The sequence below is a fragment of the Hirundo rustica genome, chromosome 18 (genome assembly GCF_015227805.2).
Source record: "Hirundo rustica isolate bHirRus1 chromosome 18, bHirRus1.pri.v3, whole genome shotgun sequence".
Lineage (NCBI taxonomy): Eukaryota > Metazoa > Chordata > Aves > Passeriformes > Hirundinidae > Hirundo > Hirundo rustica.
In genome coordinates, this window is record NC_053467.1 from 1,117,749 (window position 1) to 1,133,278 (window position 15,530).

The 15,530-nt window shown below is 50.8% G+C and overlaps 1 protein-coding gene across 1 annotated transcript in view; it reads left to right on the plus strand.

The window, feature by feature from the left end:
• The window catches only part of SHISA6 (shisa family member 6), a 201,259-nt gene that overhangs the window by 73,734 nt on the left and 111,995 nt on the right, over positions 1-15,530 (plus strand). Inside the window, exon 2 of the mRNA XM_040082011.1 lies at positions 445-540. Coding sequence (XP_039937945.1) covers positions 445-540 — 96 coding nt within the window. The remainder of the gene's footprint in view (positions 1-444; positions 541-15,530) is intronic.

Sequence of the window (15,530 nt, forward strand, 5' to 3'; positions counted from 1 at the left end):
ATACTATATAATATATAAGATATAAGATATAATATATAAGATATAAGATATAAGATATAATATATAAGATATAATATATATTATATTATGCAATATATATTATATATTATACAATATACAATGCAATATATAGTATAGCTGTAGTATTATATATATAATCTATAGGCAATATATATTAAAAATCGGTATATAGTATATCTATTTATAATTCTATAATATATATATTATATTATAAAGCTACATTATATAGACTCTAAATCTCTCTATATTACATCTACATTATAAATCTATATATAATATAGATTTTGAACCTACAGCATGTATGTTACATATATTATCGACGTTACAAATCTCTATTATCTATATGATAAATCTACGTTATAAATCCGTATAAGCTCACAGACGGACTGACTGGCGGTGTGTTCGTTTCCTTTTCCCCGGCAGGTCACTATGGAAAGGATATTTATCGCAGCGGAGGGCCAGATCTCCATAATTTCATCTCCTCCGGGTTTGTCACGTTAGGAAGAGGACACACGAAGGGTACAGTGGAAACCATTTTTTGCTAAATAAAAGCGAGCGTTTGCAAGCCAAGGCTGCGGGCTGGCAGCCGGGCTGTGGGTGCCCCGAGCCGCGGCGGGGTCAGCCCGGGAGGCGCGGCGGGGTCCGGCCGGGCTGGGCAGGACCCGCGGGTCCTGGCAGGGGAGCGCCGCGCTCCGCGCTGCCTTCCAGCGGGACTCTTCCTCCGGCTTTGTGTTTTCCTGGGTGCGTGCCTGCTCCCAAAGGGGAGGGAACGTCCAGCCGGCCCAGGGCAGGCAGTGACCGCTTCCAGACGGTGGGTCTGGAGCTCTTTTCTTTGACTGCTGGGCTTTTATTTTTTTATTGATTTGTTTATTTAATTGATTTATTCGGATTGGGGTGGGCAGGGGATTACGACGAGCGTTTTATAAAATCGTTTCTTTTTAGCTCTCTATATTTTCCGTGTTCCTATGATCTGTGATATAATGTACAAACAGGAAAACACAAAAAATATACATATGCTGCTCTGTGTATGTTCTGTGTACATGTACTGTATATAAATATCTGTGGAGAGACAGCTGTAGCCCTTTAAGACAAATAACCAAACAGCCAGGGGGGCTCTGGTGACACCAGAGCTGTGTCCCGGTGACACCACAGCCCCGGGCAATGTTCATCGATATTGCCTTTTTGGTGAGTTTTTCCTGGTGTACGGTGAGACGTGCTCCGAGTGTCCTCCTGTCCCCCTCCTGCCACCGGCGCCCTGGCTGTGACACTGGGGGTGCATGTGCCATTCCTGTCCCCTTCTGTGTCCCCAAGACTGCTGTACTCCCTCCTAGACACAATGTATGTGGAGATCCCTCTATAGACCAATGTACTGTATGTGGAGCTGTGTCCTCGTGCTCCTGTGTTGTTTCTGTGGATGACCGTGACTCACAAATGATTAAAGGACCTTGATTTTTTTTTTTTTTAAATTTATTTTATTTTAATTTTATTCCTACATTTCCTGCACTTTTTTTTCCCCCAGTTCTCCACGAGTGTCATCCAAAAGTAGTGTTGGTCCTGTAGAACTGTCAGAGAAGAAACAAAATATATGTATATTGTCTGTGTATGTCTGTGTGTGCTTAAATAAAGTTTACTGAGGCTGAGGCAGCGCCCGTGGGACTTGTAATCCAATATCCTGAAATTGCAGATTTGTGATCCAATACCCTGAAATCCAATATCCTGTAATCCAATACCCTGCAATTCCAGATTTGTGATCCGATACCCTGCAATTCCAGTCCTCCAGTCCAATACCCTTCAATCCCAGATACGCAATCCAATACCCTGAAATTCCAGATTTGTAATCCAGTACCCTGAAAGTCCATGTATGTTATCCAGTATCCTACAATCCCATATCTGCAATCCAATACCCTGCAATCCCAGTGCTGTATTCCAATACTCTGCAATCCAATACCCTGAAATTCCAGATTTGTGATCCAATACCCTGAAATTCCAGATTTGTGATCCAATACCCTGCAGTCCCAGTCCAGCTCTGGGTGCAGGGAAGGGAAGCAGAGGACCCTCAGGTGGGCTGGGAGCTGCCACGGTCCAAGGAAGGACCCATGGGTGACATTTCACACCAGGTGTCCCCGCCCCAGAGGAGTTCCACGGTCGTGTCCTGCCGCATCAGGAGCGTGTTGAGGGTCAGGCAGCAAAGGCACCCCAGCAGTGATGGTCCTTGGGGTCCTGCTGGCCTCCACCAAGCCCATGCAGGTCCCTGAGCAGGGCTGTAAATCCCGCCCTTGGTCTCAGGCAGGTGAGTTTTCCTCACCTCAGACCCCCGAGGCACTGGTTTGGGGTCCAGCAGATCCCAGTTTGCTGGACAGAAGGTTGTTCCCAGTTCCGTCCCAGGTGAGAACCAAACCTCCTCTCCTCCTTCAGCAGCAAAGGTCGGGGGCTCTGCTCTCCTCTAGGTGGGCCAGGGGTTTCCAGAGCTTTTCCAGAGCATATTTCCTGCCCCTGGGAATGTGGGAGAGTGGGCACTGGGAATGCAGCCTGTTAATCCACCGCAGCCTTCAGAGAGAGGGTGCTTTCCAAAGGGAATAAAGGGGTTTTGTTCTCTGAAGAAATGAGTATCGTGGCTGTTTAAAGACATCAGAATGGACTGGCCCTAGAATTCACCTTACAGCTGCCTTGAACAGCGCTATAATGTTCTACAATGATCATTTCCAGTTTCTTGATGGCAAATTCCCCCACTGCTGCGTGGTGAGAGTGAGGAACACCTCACACCGGCAGCAGGACCTGCCTGTGCTCATGTGTGCCTTTGTCTTTGTCTGTGACACAACCTGATTGTCTGTTTGTGCTGTCACAGGGGGCACTTGGGGTGCCACAAAGCACTGAGGGGTTTCTACTGTAAGGATTGTGAAATTCTTGGATTTGAGGAGATATTGTGTGACAGATTTCCTGGGTTCAGCTTGAAGTGACCACCCAGTATCTGTAAGGAGGGGTGAGAGCTTCAGCAGGGCTTTAGATGAGAGGGTTCTGTGATATTTTATCTTCTTCCTATTTGGATGAGCAGATTGTCTCCTATTTTCTCCTATTCCTGTTTAGATGAGAGGGTTCTGAGGTATTTTGTCCTATTCCTGTTTAGGTGAGCAGGTTCTCTCCTGTTTTCTCCTGTTCCTGTTTAGATGAGTGGGTTCTGTGGCATTTTGACCTATTCCTGCTTAGATGAGCCTGTTCTCTCCTGTTTTCTGCTATTCCTCTTTAGATGAGCAGGCTCTCTCCTGTTTTCTCCTATTCCTCTTTAGATGAGCAGGCTCTCTCCTGTTTTCTCCTATTCCTCTTTAGATGAGCCAGTTTTCTCCTGTTTTCTCCTATTCCTGCTTAGATGAGCCTGTTCTCTCCTGTTTTCTCCTATTCCTCTTTAGATGAGCCTGTTCTCTCCTGTTTTCTCCTATTCCTGCTTAGATGAGCAGGCTCTCTCCTCTTTTCTCCTATTCCTCTTTAGATGAGCAGGCTCTCTCCTGTTTTCTCCTATTCCTCTTTAGATGAGCAGGCTCTCTCCTGTTTTCTCCTATTCCTCTTTAGATGAGCAGGCTCTCTCCTGTTTTCTCCTATTCCTCTTTAGATGAGTGGGTTCTGTGGTATTTTGCCCTAATCCTGTTTAGATGAGCAGGTTCTCTGCTGTTTTCTCCTATTCCTGTTTAGATGATCAGGTTCTGTCCTTTTTCAGTTTCAGTCCTTGTGTTGCAATCTCCACGTCGGCCAAATAACCTCACCCTCCCTCGTGGAGAGGGTTCTGCCCCTGGACTCAGCCGAGCCAGAGAAGTTTCTCTCAATATTCCTCTGCACTCGGAGACACATTTTTGGTGTTTTCTCAGCTGTCTCCTGTGCTGTGGCAGAACTCCAAGTGCTGAGTAATATTTAAGAGCTCATCTATTTCGGGCAGAAGACAAAGACGTGAGACATGCCAAAGCACCATGGAGACCAAATCGGCGTGTTCACACGTCTGACTTCCACAGGCTCCTGCAGGATGGGGATCTGTGGCCCTTCCATGACATTCCACTGGCCAGCGCATCTCTGCCTGCCCCCGGAGGCTCTGAAGCCGCTACAGGGCGTGTTCTCCAAACCACGGGCGGCTCCTCTGCTGTCAGCGTGTCGGGATGACCCGGGGATGAATCCCGGCTCTCTGTTCCGCAGAAACCCCCGTGGGGAGGCACAAGGCAGGGCTGAGCTCACCCCGCGCTGGGGAGGAGGCAGTTGGGTGCTTGGTTCTGAGGCAGCAGCTTTCCGTTCCGTGTGGAGGCAGCCGGGGGACAGCAGCACCTCTGAGGAGCTCAGAGGTGGGCACAGGGCACCCTCCAGCCCCAGGGGCTCTGTGAGCCCTCAGAGAGGGAGGAAATATCCCAAATTCCTGAGTGGGAGCAGCTCCTGCTGCTCGCGGTGCCGTGGGAGGGTTCAGCGCTGGTGGGTTCCGCTCAGCTCTGTGCACCAGCCTGATTTAAATCCCAGCTTCTTCAGCCAGTTCCGAGCATCCTGACACCGCCCGTGTCCCACCCGGGCTGGGGCTGTGCCCTCGGGGCTCCCCAGAGCTCTGGCACTCACCAGGCTGGGGGGGATCTGTCACAGAGACACACAAAGCAGTCACACGCAGACAAGAGATTTCGCAAGGCAGAGGTCCTTCCGATCCCAGCTCACAGCTGAAAGCCGAGAGAGGAAGAGACCTCTTTGTTTATTTTTTTACTTTTTATACATTTGTGGGTCTAGCAGAAGATTGGCTTTTTGGGGTTTCCACCCCTCAGCCTCAGTGGCCAGACCAATTGTCAGTTACAATTGTTTTCAGGTTAGAAATATACAAACAAAGGACAGAGAATGAAAAACAAAGGATTTGTTTATGTTACATCTGTGGGAAAGGTAGAAAACTGCTCTAATATTCTACAGTAACTAAAAGATCTGACTCCATTTATGAAAATCAAAAGGCTAATAAAGAAACTCAGAAAAACCAGAGTAACAGGGATCTACAGCTGCAGCCACACCAACACCCCAGGGAGGGAACACATTTGCTCCACGTTGCCTAACCCACATCATATCGCTGAGGTTTTGGGTAAAAACGTGATTTTATTTTATTTTATTTTATTTTAAACTCTCAGTCTCAAACCTTGAAAATTCTTTCCCGATGGAATTGAGCTCCTTGAGATTTGGCAGTCTGGGATAGCAGCAGGAATTCTGTAGAGCAGATGATAATCTCTGTTCAGCACCCAACAGCTTCCTTGCTTTCCTGGTATCTCTGCACGAGTGTGAAAAATAGTGAGGTTATTTTCTGGAAACAGCAGAATTTCCCAGCTGAGCTGAGTGCAAGGGCTCGGGGGAGTGAGGCAGGAGGAACAGGGGGTTTAGACTCTTCTGCAGGGTCATTTCATAGGGGAAAACAGAACGGCTCCTACAGCCTGCCCGTTCCCTGTGAGCTGGTGCCGGATCCTGGAGGAGGCAGGGCTGTGTGGGAAACTCAGGAGGAGCCCAATGTCCCCAGAGCCCGCCCAAGAACACTCCCAGGAGTGGAACCTCTCCCTCTTGGCGCAAGGCTGTGCCTGGATCCCCTGGCAGGTGTGCTCTGAGCCAGGAGCATCTGCAGGAGGCTCCTCAAACTTGCTCCGAGGGTGTTCTCAGGAGAAAGAGGAAGGGACGTGCAGGGCAGCGGCTGCTGGCATCACCCTCAGCTGATGGGGCTGGGGGCAAACCCGCTGGGCTGGGACCGGCCTGGTGACTGAGCAGCAAAAGCTCCCCCCTGGGAGGTTTTGGTCTTCTTTTCTTCTGTGTTAGAGCTAAAGCTGGGATCAACGCACGGGAGTTGCAGTTTCGTGTTCGGAGTCGGTGTTTATTCATTCTTATCTATAGCACAATCTCACCAGTCGTGATCTCTAACTTGCAAGGTAGAAAATGGAGCACCTCTAACCCTTTCCAAGGTCTTTTCAGTGCTAATCACCAAATAACGAGGTGACACCTATATTATTTATACTTTTAACCCAATAACTGACCAATCAAGGTCCACAATGAGGGCTTTTTTCACCCAATAAGGAAAAAAAAAACACCCGAAACCAAGAAGAAGGAAGTGATGGAGAAGGACTTACACACCTTAAATCCTTCGTATTTCCCCATATCTATCACTATATACTAAAACCTTTAATTCTGATTTTTCCACCCTGCGAGATCACACAGTACCATTCGAACTACACACCCACATCCCCAGTGCCATCACTTTGGGAGCCTGTTCCACGGCCTCAGGTCAAATGCAGTGCTTGCTTGGGGGTCAGTGCCTTTAGCACAGAAAGCCTGGAATTCTCAGTGCCCAGGGCTCCAACACCCCCCAGCACATCTGATCTTGCAATTTGCAGCTCAAATATGGGATCCGCCTGCTGGGCCTCTGCTCTCACTCGCCTTGTACCTCGTGCACGGGCACAGGGCTCAGGGCACGGCTTTGGGGGCACAGGATTTGTGCCTGGTGGGTGGGAACAGGGTGTCTGTGCTTTGGCAGGACCTTACACCCAGAGAGATACTGTCCTCAGACCCAGCATCACCCCAACACCTCCTGGTGAGCATCCCCCTCCCTGGATTTGTGTGTATTCCAAAGAACATTGCTCTTGATCCACCTTAGAAAATTATCATTTTCCCTGGGCATGTGGACAAAGCTCTTGTTTTGGCAGCGACCAGAGCACCACCAAAAGTAATCAGAATGGTACGAGGCAATTTGTACGCACACATTTGAAATCAAACCTTTCAGAATTGCTGTTAAAATCAGTCCGAGGTCCTGTTAACATCTTTCCTCTTTGCCCCCATCTCATCCTTACCCTTACAGGCCTCATGAGGTTGGTCCTCCACAGTCATTTTCACCTGCCACCCAACACTCCCAGCTGGATGCCGGGCTTTGCTGCCTGTTTATTCATTTCAAACCTGTCTTTCACACTGTCCCTTAAATCTAGAAAACCCTGCGTCACTGACTGATGACAGGGCTGGGGACATCCTGTGTCAACACCAGGAGCAGGTCCTTTCCTCCCTGAGGTGTTTTGATCTCCCCATCCGTTGCGTTCCCTCACCTGCCCACCCTTGGCTGGTTTTCCTGCAGGCTGAGGAGCGTCCCTGTCAGGCTCTGTGTTTCAGGTCTGTGCACTCATCTCAGTGCAGACTCCTCAGTTGATTCAGAACATCGAGCTGCTGCAGGCTGTGCATTCCCACCTGTCCTGGTTTAGGGCAGATTTGGGAGAAAACCTCCAAATGAGGTCCCTCCAGAATAGCAAATTCAAGCAGCTCCTCCCCCAGCTGGTCCAGGAAAGAATTTCCTTGGAGAAAAGTGGGAAAAAAAATAAGTATTTATTTGACAAAGTGCCCACAAGCATAAAGAATGAATAATATGAAACAATAAAACCTCTCGTTCTGAAGAGAGAGGGCAAAATTGAGAAAGTCCTTGCTGTGGGTTGCAGCTCAGCTCACCCAGTCTCTTATCAGCCCCTCCTGGCTGGAAAATGCCATCCTGGGTCCCAGTGGGCTGCAGGTGTGAGCTCCGGGGTTTTTTTTTTTCTCAGTTTTTCAGTCCAGAGCAGGTTTGAACAGCAAAACAAAACAGTCCAGGGAGCTTCTCTGCCTCAGCTAGCTAAAATTTACTAAAAGCACAGGAGAAGTCTGTCCCGCTGTCTGTCCGTGCTGCAGACAGCGCAGCCCAGGAGCGGAGCGTGGAGCAGTGAGAGCAGTTCATGCAAACAAACCCCACACTTCTTCTTCCACCCCTTCGCTCTCAGAACCGGTCTGAAATGTGCAGAATTCAACATCCAGCACGAACAGAACAGATTCTGGGGATGTAAACGTGACAAAGCCACCCCAGGACACCGGGGGGTGTGGGAGAGCGGGATGGGACGCTGGGGCTGGCACCACTGTCCCCTCTGCCACACCCCTGCTGCCTTGGGACACCCCAAACTGAGCCCCTCTCACGGCCACCCCTCGGGACCAGCGGTGCTGCCGCTCCATTGGCATGTAAATAGGATTCAGAGATGAACGGGAGAAAAGAGATTCATTAATTTGCTGCTCATTAGCGGCTTGAGAGTTCTGATTCCTCCCTCCAACACTGCCCCGGCTGCCCGCTGCCATGGCTGGCTCCCCGTTGCTTGGCTTGCGGCTCCGTGTTCCAGTTTCTTCCCCAAAGCGCTGGTTGGTACCCTTAATTTGTTATTTTGGGGTCTTATATTACATCTGTCACAACTTCCTCGGCCCAGCGCAGCTACAAAACACGCAGTGAATCAGCTCCGAGCTGGAATTTACTGCCTGCCCCATCATTAGTAATCCACACTTGCAGCAGACTCATTATTACAGGCAGAAGCAGGACTTTGAGGATCATTTTTTCCACGCCTGCACCCGTAACTTGCCATGAATAGATTTGCAAAGACCCAGGGTTAGGTGTGCCGGGTCCTTTTGCTCATTAAGCACTTGTTAGACATCCCATCAACCGAGAGCAGTGCAGCCCGAGCCCGCTGCATCCCAATGAAGCACTTTCTGCTTATCCCGGATAATTTTGGATGGTTTTTTGACGGCGCCTTGCTGTGGGTGCACCAAAGATCGCCCCGCATCCTGATTCCAGATTAATTCCGAGCCTTGCATATTCTGCCACTTAATTGTATTGACTGGGAAATAGGAGCATTGGGATGTGGAGCCGTGCAGGAAGATTCCATGACGCAAGAGGACATTTCGAGCCGCTCTGAATTATTTAACCGCCCTCAGACATGGCCGGTCCATTTCTCAGCAGGCTCTGGACAGCTCTGGTTTTTATGGCCCTCGGAGAAGCCGGGTGGGAGGAGAGGGAGAGGCCGTGCCAAACATTCCAGTGGCTGCAGCTGCTGTGGGAAGGGATGGGGGGACGCCAGCAAAACCCCCTCGGTCCCTGGTGTCACCTACTGCAACGAGCCCTGAGGTGACAGGGGTGAGGGGCTGGTGTCCTTCTGCCCCAGACTGGGCAGGGCCATGGGCAGAGTGCTTCGGGATGTGGCTTTGCAAGGCAGCGTGTCCCACGCTGTTAGCAACGAGCACGAGGGCTGGCGGCTGCTCTGAGAGCCTCCCTGGAGCTTGGTGCTCCTTGGAACCTCAGGGAAATGGCCACGGAGCACGTGGATCACTGCTGGAGCAGGAGATCCAGGAGATTCCTCTGGCTGCTCCAGAGCCCGCTGGGAAATGGGAAGGGAGCTTTTGCCACGGGCAGCATCCCCACTTTTTGTCTCCTGGAGATCCCATTGCTCACCCATCTGTTGATTTTGGTGTTTTTGACTTGGCTGATCAAAGAGGCTTCCTGGGGACAAGGACAGGACTGGAGGTGTCTCTTCTTTGTCTCTCAGAGACACTGAAAGCCAAAAACTTGCGTTTGAGGCAGGGAAAGGCCACCAGGGCCAGGACTGGCCGGGTGTTTTGGCACCTGACGGGTCACAGGGCTTCCCTGGCTTTGTGTGTGACAGACCCAGAGTCTGAGCACCTCCTGTTCCCATGCCGAGGTAAATCCCACAAGTTTTCCCTCCACTGATTCCCTATCTGCTGCCCAGGCTTACAAGCTGCATCCAGCTCCCTGCTGAGCTCCTTGGCCGGGTTTCAATCATCTGGAACCCCAGGATGGATCCCTCTTCTTTCTGCTGTGCCACAACAGGGTAACAGCATAAATGACAGTGGCTGAGAGGAGAAGAAAGAAGCTCTGCCTATTACTGGCTGCCCTTTCAGAGGCAGTCTGTCAGCTCTCGGGGATGTTTTGGCAGATTCCTTTGAAAGCTGAGCTGAGAGCTGGGGAAGAGCTGGCAGGTACAGCCCAGCTGTCTGTGAAAGTGGAGCTGCAGCTGCTTGCCACAAGCTCCTCTTTGAAGAATGTGGTTTTCTCTATTTATGATCAATAGCCGTTGTATAAAATGCCCTTATGATTTCTTGCTGTGGAGTCACTGAGGATCTCAGGCTGGTTCTCTCCCCAAACAGGGAATTTAGCCTCAATGAAGGCTTGATTGATGTGCCCTTGGCAGGGCTGCATTCCCTCTTAATCCCTCCTGCCAGTTGTAAATAAGAAATTCAAATATTGTGAAAAGAACTGGAGACTGCTGGGAGCGGAGAGGGGACTTTGCAGAGAGATCTGTAATTCTGAAACATCTGTGATCTCTCCACAACAACATGGTCAGAGTTTGGCAGATGGAGATCTTGAGCTCTCCCAAAAATCTACTGCTACAGCAAAGCCAGTGTGTCATGCACAGTTTATCTGCCAGAGTTCCTTGGGAGAGACTCCTTGGGATGAACTCATCCCCAGAGAAGTGTTTTTGGAGACATAGGAGCAGAGCTGCCAGAACCCGCACCTGCGGCACTTTGGGGGTTGTGTCAAACCGGGATTTCCTGTCTGGCAGGTGAAAATGAGGAGCAGCTCTTTCCCTCTCCTCCAGGAGTGGCTGCACGGCAGGGAGCAGCATTCCAGCCCAGGGAAAGGGGATCCACGGAGCAGGGCTTGGCCAGGGACTGATCTTCTCATGGCACTTCTTCCTCTTGGAGAGTCCTGCCAGCGAGTGAATGAGCAGAGAGCTGGGGGTTGCCAGTGGCTCCTGTGGTGCCACACAGCCCTGGAGCACGGCCACAGCCACAGAGCTGAGTCCAAGCCCATCTCCTGCCAATAGCTGGGAGTTTGTGATGGATTTCAGTGGTGCTGCCTTGGATCTGCTGCAGAGAATCCACCATGTGTGCAGTGCAGAGCAGCCCACGGTGCTGCTGCGCCCCTGCCCCTGGTGGGAAGGGGGTTTGCTGTTCCCCTCTGAACCAGGAATGGATTCAAGATGTGTTAGAGCCCTCTTCTCCTTCTCCTTCTCCTTCTCCTTCTCCTTCTCCTTCTCCTTCTCCTTCTCCTTCTCCTTCTCCTTCTCCTTCTCCTTCTCCTTCTCCTTCTCCTTCTCCTTCTCCTTCTCCTTCTCCTTCTCCTTCTCCTTCTCCTTCTCCTTCTCCTTCTCCTTCTCCTTCTCCTTCTCCTTCTCCTCCTCCTCCTCCTCCTCCTCCTCCTCCTCCTCCTCCTCCTCCTCCTCCTCCTCCTCCTCCTCCTCCTCCTCCTCCTCCTCCTCTTCCTCCTCCTCCTCCTCCTTCTCCTCCCATCCCTAGTTTCTGTACCCACAAGAAATGCAGGGTGGTAGCTGCTCCCTGGCTCTGGGATTTTGCTGCTGGGAGTTTGTTCAAACCCTGGGATCAGACTGAGCTCGGGGATCACCTCCCAGCTACGATAAGGAAATTGTTTGTGCAGCCAGAGAGCTGCAGATCTGCTGAGCCCAGCTGTCCTTCAAACCCCATTTCTGAGCTCTGTGTGTGGCCAGATCTGCGCTGACAATTCCCGCACTGCTCTTTGCAAACACAGCCCTTCAACGTTTTCTTCAGGTGCTCCACTCTTACCTCTTCTTGCCCTGCCATCACACTGCCTCTTGTTCCAGATGTAACTCCAGGCTTTGTTCCAAGGTATCAGGAACTGGTGTTCGTTTCAGATCTGCTCAGATAACAGGAGTGCGCAGTCTATAAAAGGCAAGGCCTCATCTTCATTTTAAAGCAGGAAACTAAAAATAGAGCCGGTTCAAATATAGGTGATGAGAAGAACCTGAGGTTTGGATTAGGAGGTAGAATGGGAATGAAGACTTTGAAAGTGCCTGGTGAAGTGTCTGTGCTGGAGGGAGCTGTGGATAAAAGTTGGTGACGTAGATTTGGGCCAGAGAAGGCAGTTTGGTGAGTCCTGCTGCTCCTCGCTCTGTGTGGAAGGCATGGATGGAAAAATGCTGGGGTCAGAAGGGAGAGCAGGCAGTGCTTTTGTCCCGGGGCGTCACCCTTGGGTGTCACAGCCAGAGCCTTCTGTGGGGTCAGGGGTGTGCAGCACACAGAGCACAGGTGCCGATGCTTCTGAGGAGAGGGAGACAGGCAGAGCCATGGCCAGAGTCACTAAAGGGGGGAAATGATGCCTGAAATTTCAGCTTTCACATTTTCCATGTTCTGCTCCTCACAAACCCAGAGCTTTGGCTGCTGAGAGCTCCCAGACACTGAGCACAGCGAGCCAGGGCTGCTCGGAGCCTGCTGAGCCCGTGGTGGCCCCTGGTAGCCACAGGGGCTGGGCACAGAGCCAGGAGAGCGGAGTTCTGGCAGGGAGGGGTTTAGGGAGGGAGGTGTGCAGCTCTGAGCTGGGAATCTCTGCAGCACGCATCCCCTTCCCTCCCCGGCACTCCCTGAGGAGCTGTGGAGCCCAGCAGGGACGATGTTCCTGTAATGAACCTGCTCCAGCCAGCCCCAGTGCCTGACAGGGAGCAGAATAAAAGACAATTTCCCAGAGAAAGGTGGATTTATTTGTGCCTTTGTAGTCCTGCTCCGAAAGCACAAATAATATCCCTCAAGAAGTAGCACGGAGTCCATCAGCTTCCAGCTGCTCAGACCTTCCCTGGGCGGTGTCTGTCCACATCCTCGTTCTGCGGGGATTGATTGACTCAGAGATAAACAGAGCAGGCCATTGCTTTTCCCTCCTCTAGACACTCTGCTTTTCTTGCAAGGTGGGTCCTGTGCCTCAAGTGCCACAACTGCAGAGCTCTCCAGAGAGTGGAGAAAATCCTGGCAGGGAAAACAGGAGGGCAGCGCACACTCGGGGCTGCTCCCTGCCCCACATCCCCCTTTCCCAGCTGATCCTAACCCTTGCAGGGCACACAGCTCAGACGTTGGTCATATGGATCCCAGATAGAAGAGATTCTTGTTAATTAGCACCTAAAAACGGGGCTCTTAGCCTGAGACATTTGTCTTTTAATCAATGTGCCCCAACGCTCTGGGCCAGCTCCCGAAATCCTGCTTGGGCTGCTCAGGGAGTCACAGACACGGGATGGTGACAAACACCAGTGCCAGCAGAGCTCAGCAGAAACCCAGGCTCACGCCAGTGCTGGTCAGAGCACCGGGACACCAGGGCTGGCAGCACCCAGGGTGGATTATCTCCATTCTCCTGGGACAGGTGACCCCTCATAAAAGGGATTTTGCACTCCTACAAGGTTTGTTCTTGAAAGCAAACCCCAAGGTTACAACATCGGTGCCACGCAATTCCTTTCCCTGCAGCGAAACCGGGCAGCCCTGAGAGCAGAGCTGGGCTCAGTCCAGCTGAAAAGTGGAAACTCCAGGTCCCGCTCTGGATCAGAACTGAGCCCATCCTGCTCCTCTGATGTCCACCAGCTGCAGAAACGTTCGAGGCAGCAGCAGCGAAATAAAGGCTGCAGAAAGCTACAGATGTGCCATCATCAGCACTGGGAGGGATGGCTCTGCCTGGCAGAGGTGAAATGAAGCACAACTCTCCCTTCCTGAACAGGATGAGGCCAAAGAGGCGTTTATTCTGTCCTGAACAGCCTGGGCCAGGGGGCATTCTCCTACCTGGAGGCAGGCAAAGAGATTCCAGCTCTTTTTGGGAAAGAGGCTTCAGTTTGCACAGGAGGACGGGGCCCATTCCACAGGTTCCTGCCACCCTTGTGCTGTCCAGCACCAAATATCAGCATAAAATGGACAAGCCCATGAGCTGCAGGGTTGGAAAAACCAGGAGGGTTGTAGGGTTTTTTTTGTTGTTTGTTTTGTTTTGTTTTTCTTTTTGTCACCAGGGAAACAGAAGCAGAAATGACAAATGCTTTCCATTTGTCAATGTTTCCCACTGATATTTTTGGCCTAATGGTGAGAAACAAAGCATTTGTGGGTTTGATTTCCACACTCCCTGATTGCCTGCCCGGAGTGAAGGTGGGAATGCTGGCAGGGGGATGAAGGCACAGGTGGATGGGTTTGTGTGGATGGATTTTTGTCGCTCTGACAGAGTCCATCGACACGAAGTGACAAAGTTTATGGACAAAACGGACCTGGTGATGTCTGTGCCCCCTCTGCCCCCTCACAGCTCCTGCTGGATGGGATGCACTGACTCCTCAGTGAAAAGGGGGACGCTGCTGAATCTGTCAAAGCTGCTTTAGATTACAGCTATGCTGTCTCAAAAGATTACCACTTTAAAAAGAGCCACTTACATGTTTACAGTTCTTTTTTTCCCCCATTACTTTAAATAATTTACTAATCTCTCGCTGTTGGTGTGAAATAAAATTACTGCTTAGAAAATTACTCTGGAGAAGTGTGCAGCACAGATGTAAGGATGTTCTTTCAGAACGTCTTCTCTCAGCTCCTGGGCTGGCTCCATCGCAGGAATTGTCACCCTCTCCTTGGGCAGAGCCACCAGGACGTGTCACAGCCCTTGTGGCACCTGGAAAGCTGCTATAAACTTTATATTTATATTTATACTATATTACTTTATATTAAAGAGCCTTGTCCATTCCTGTCTGGAGGACAAGTGGCTTTGTAGAGAAAAAAGGGTTGGAGGAATGTCACAGAATTCCAGGATGGTCTGGATTGGAAGGGAAGCTAAAGATAATCCAGTTCCACTGTCCCAGGCTGCTCCAAGCCCCAGTGTCCAGCCTGGCCTTGGACACTTCCAGGGATCCAGAGGCAGCCACAGCTGCTCTGGGAAATCCATTCCTGTCCCTCCCCACCCTCCCAGGGAGGAATTCCTTCCTGTGTTTTTCTGAACACTTTAAAGATGAAAAACACGCTTTCCTCCTCTTTTGATTCGCAAAGTTAATCTGGAAGGAAGTGAATTGAGGAGCTGGGACCTGCTGGGACTTCCCTTAGCCACGTCCCAGGAGCTCCTGTTTATCTGGATGGATAAATCCTGCTGGGATGTCTGTGAAAGTGTCTTGTGAAGAGCAAAGCTCTTTGATTATCCTGTTGCTATTTGTCAAATGCAAAGGACCGTGTAAAAAAATCATTTTCGGCCTTCAGAGCTCCTCTCTTTTCGCTCTGCTTTTGATGTCTGAAGAGAAAATAGCCCTGTGAAGCAACTCCATTTCTTCAGAGCTGTTAACAAGTCTTTCAGGGTCCCAGGGTGACATAACAGGTCTGGTCTGACTCATTCCATTTAAGAGTGTCTCCTTCCAGACAGAAATAGCTCAGTGTGCAGCCATAAAAAAACATGAATCAATTAATGTCTTCTATTAACTAGAAATGCAGATAAATCTCCTCGGTCGTGGGAATGCAAATTCCTGGCTCCTCTTCCTTCTCCCTCCCCGTGCTCTTTTTATTTGTCTTCTTCCTGAATTGATCTTTTCTGGACGTTGGCTCCAGGTCCACATGGGTTATTTCTTTTTGCTGCTGTTCTTGGGTGCTCTGGGTTGCTCGCTCTAGGGTGGGTTTATCCCCAGCTCCAGCAGACCTGAGGGACTGAACGAGCCCCATCCTGGTGGGATTCCAGGGCAGCTCCCTGAGGGAGCCACGAGCCCAGGACCTGCAGGCACGAGGACACAGCAGCTCCAGCTGGAATTCCACATCCAGCCCTCCTCCCCAGGGCTTGGCTCACTGGCTGGAGGTGACACTGACGCTGCCATGGGCGGGATAAAGGAGCCATTCCCCTTTAGAGGGGTTCAGAGGCACAGAGCTACCGAGGATCCACGGAGCTGGGGGCTGGA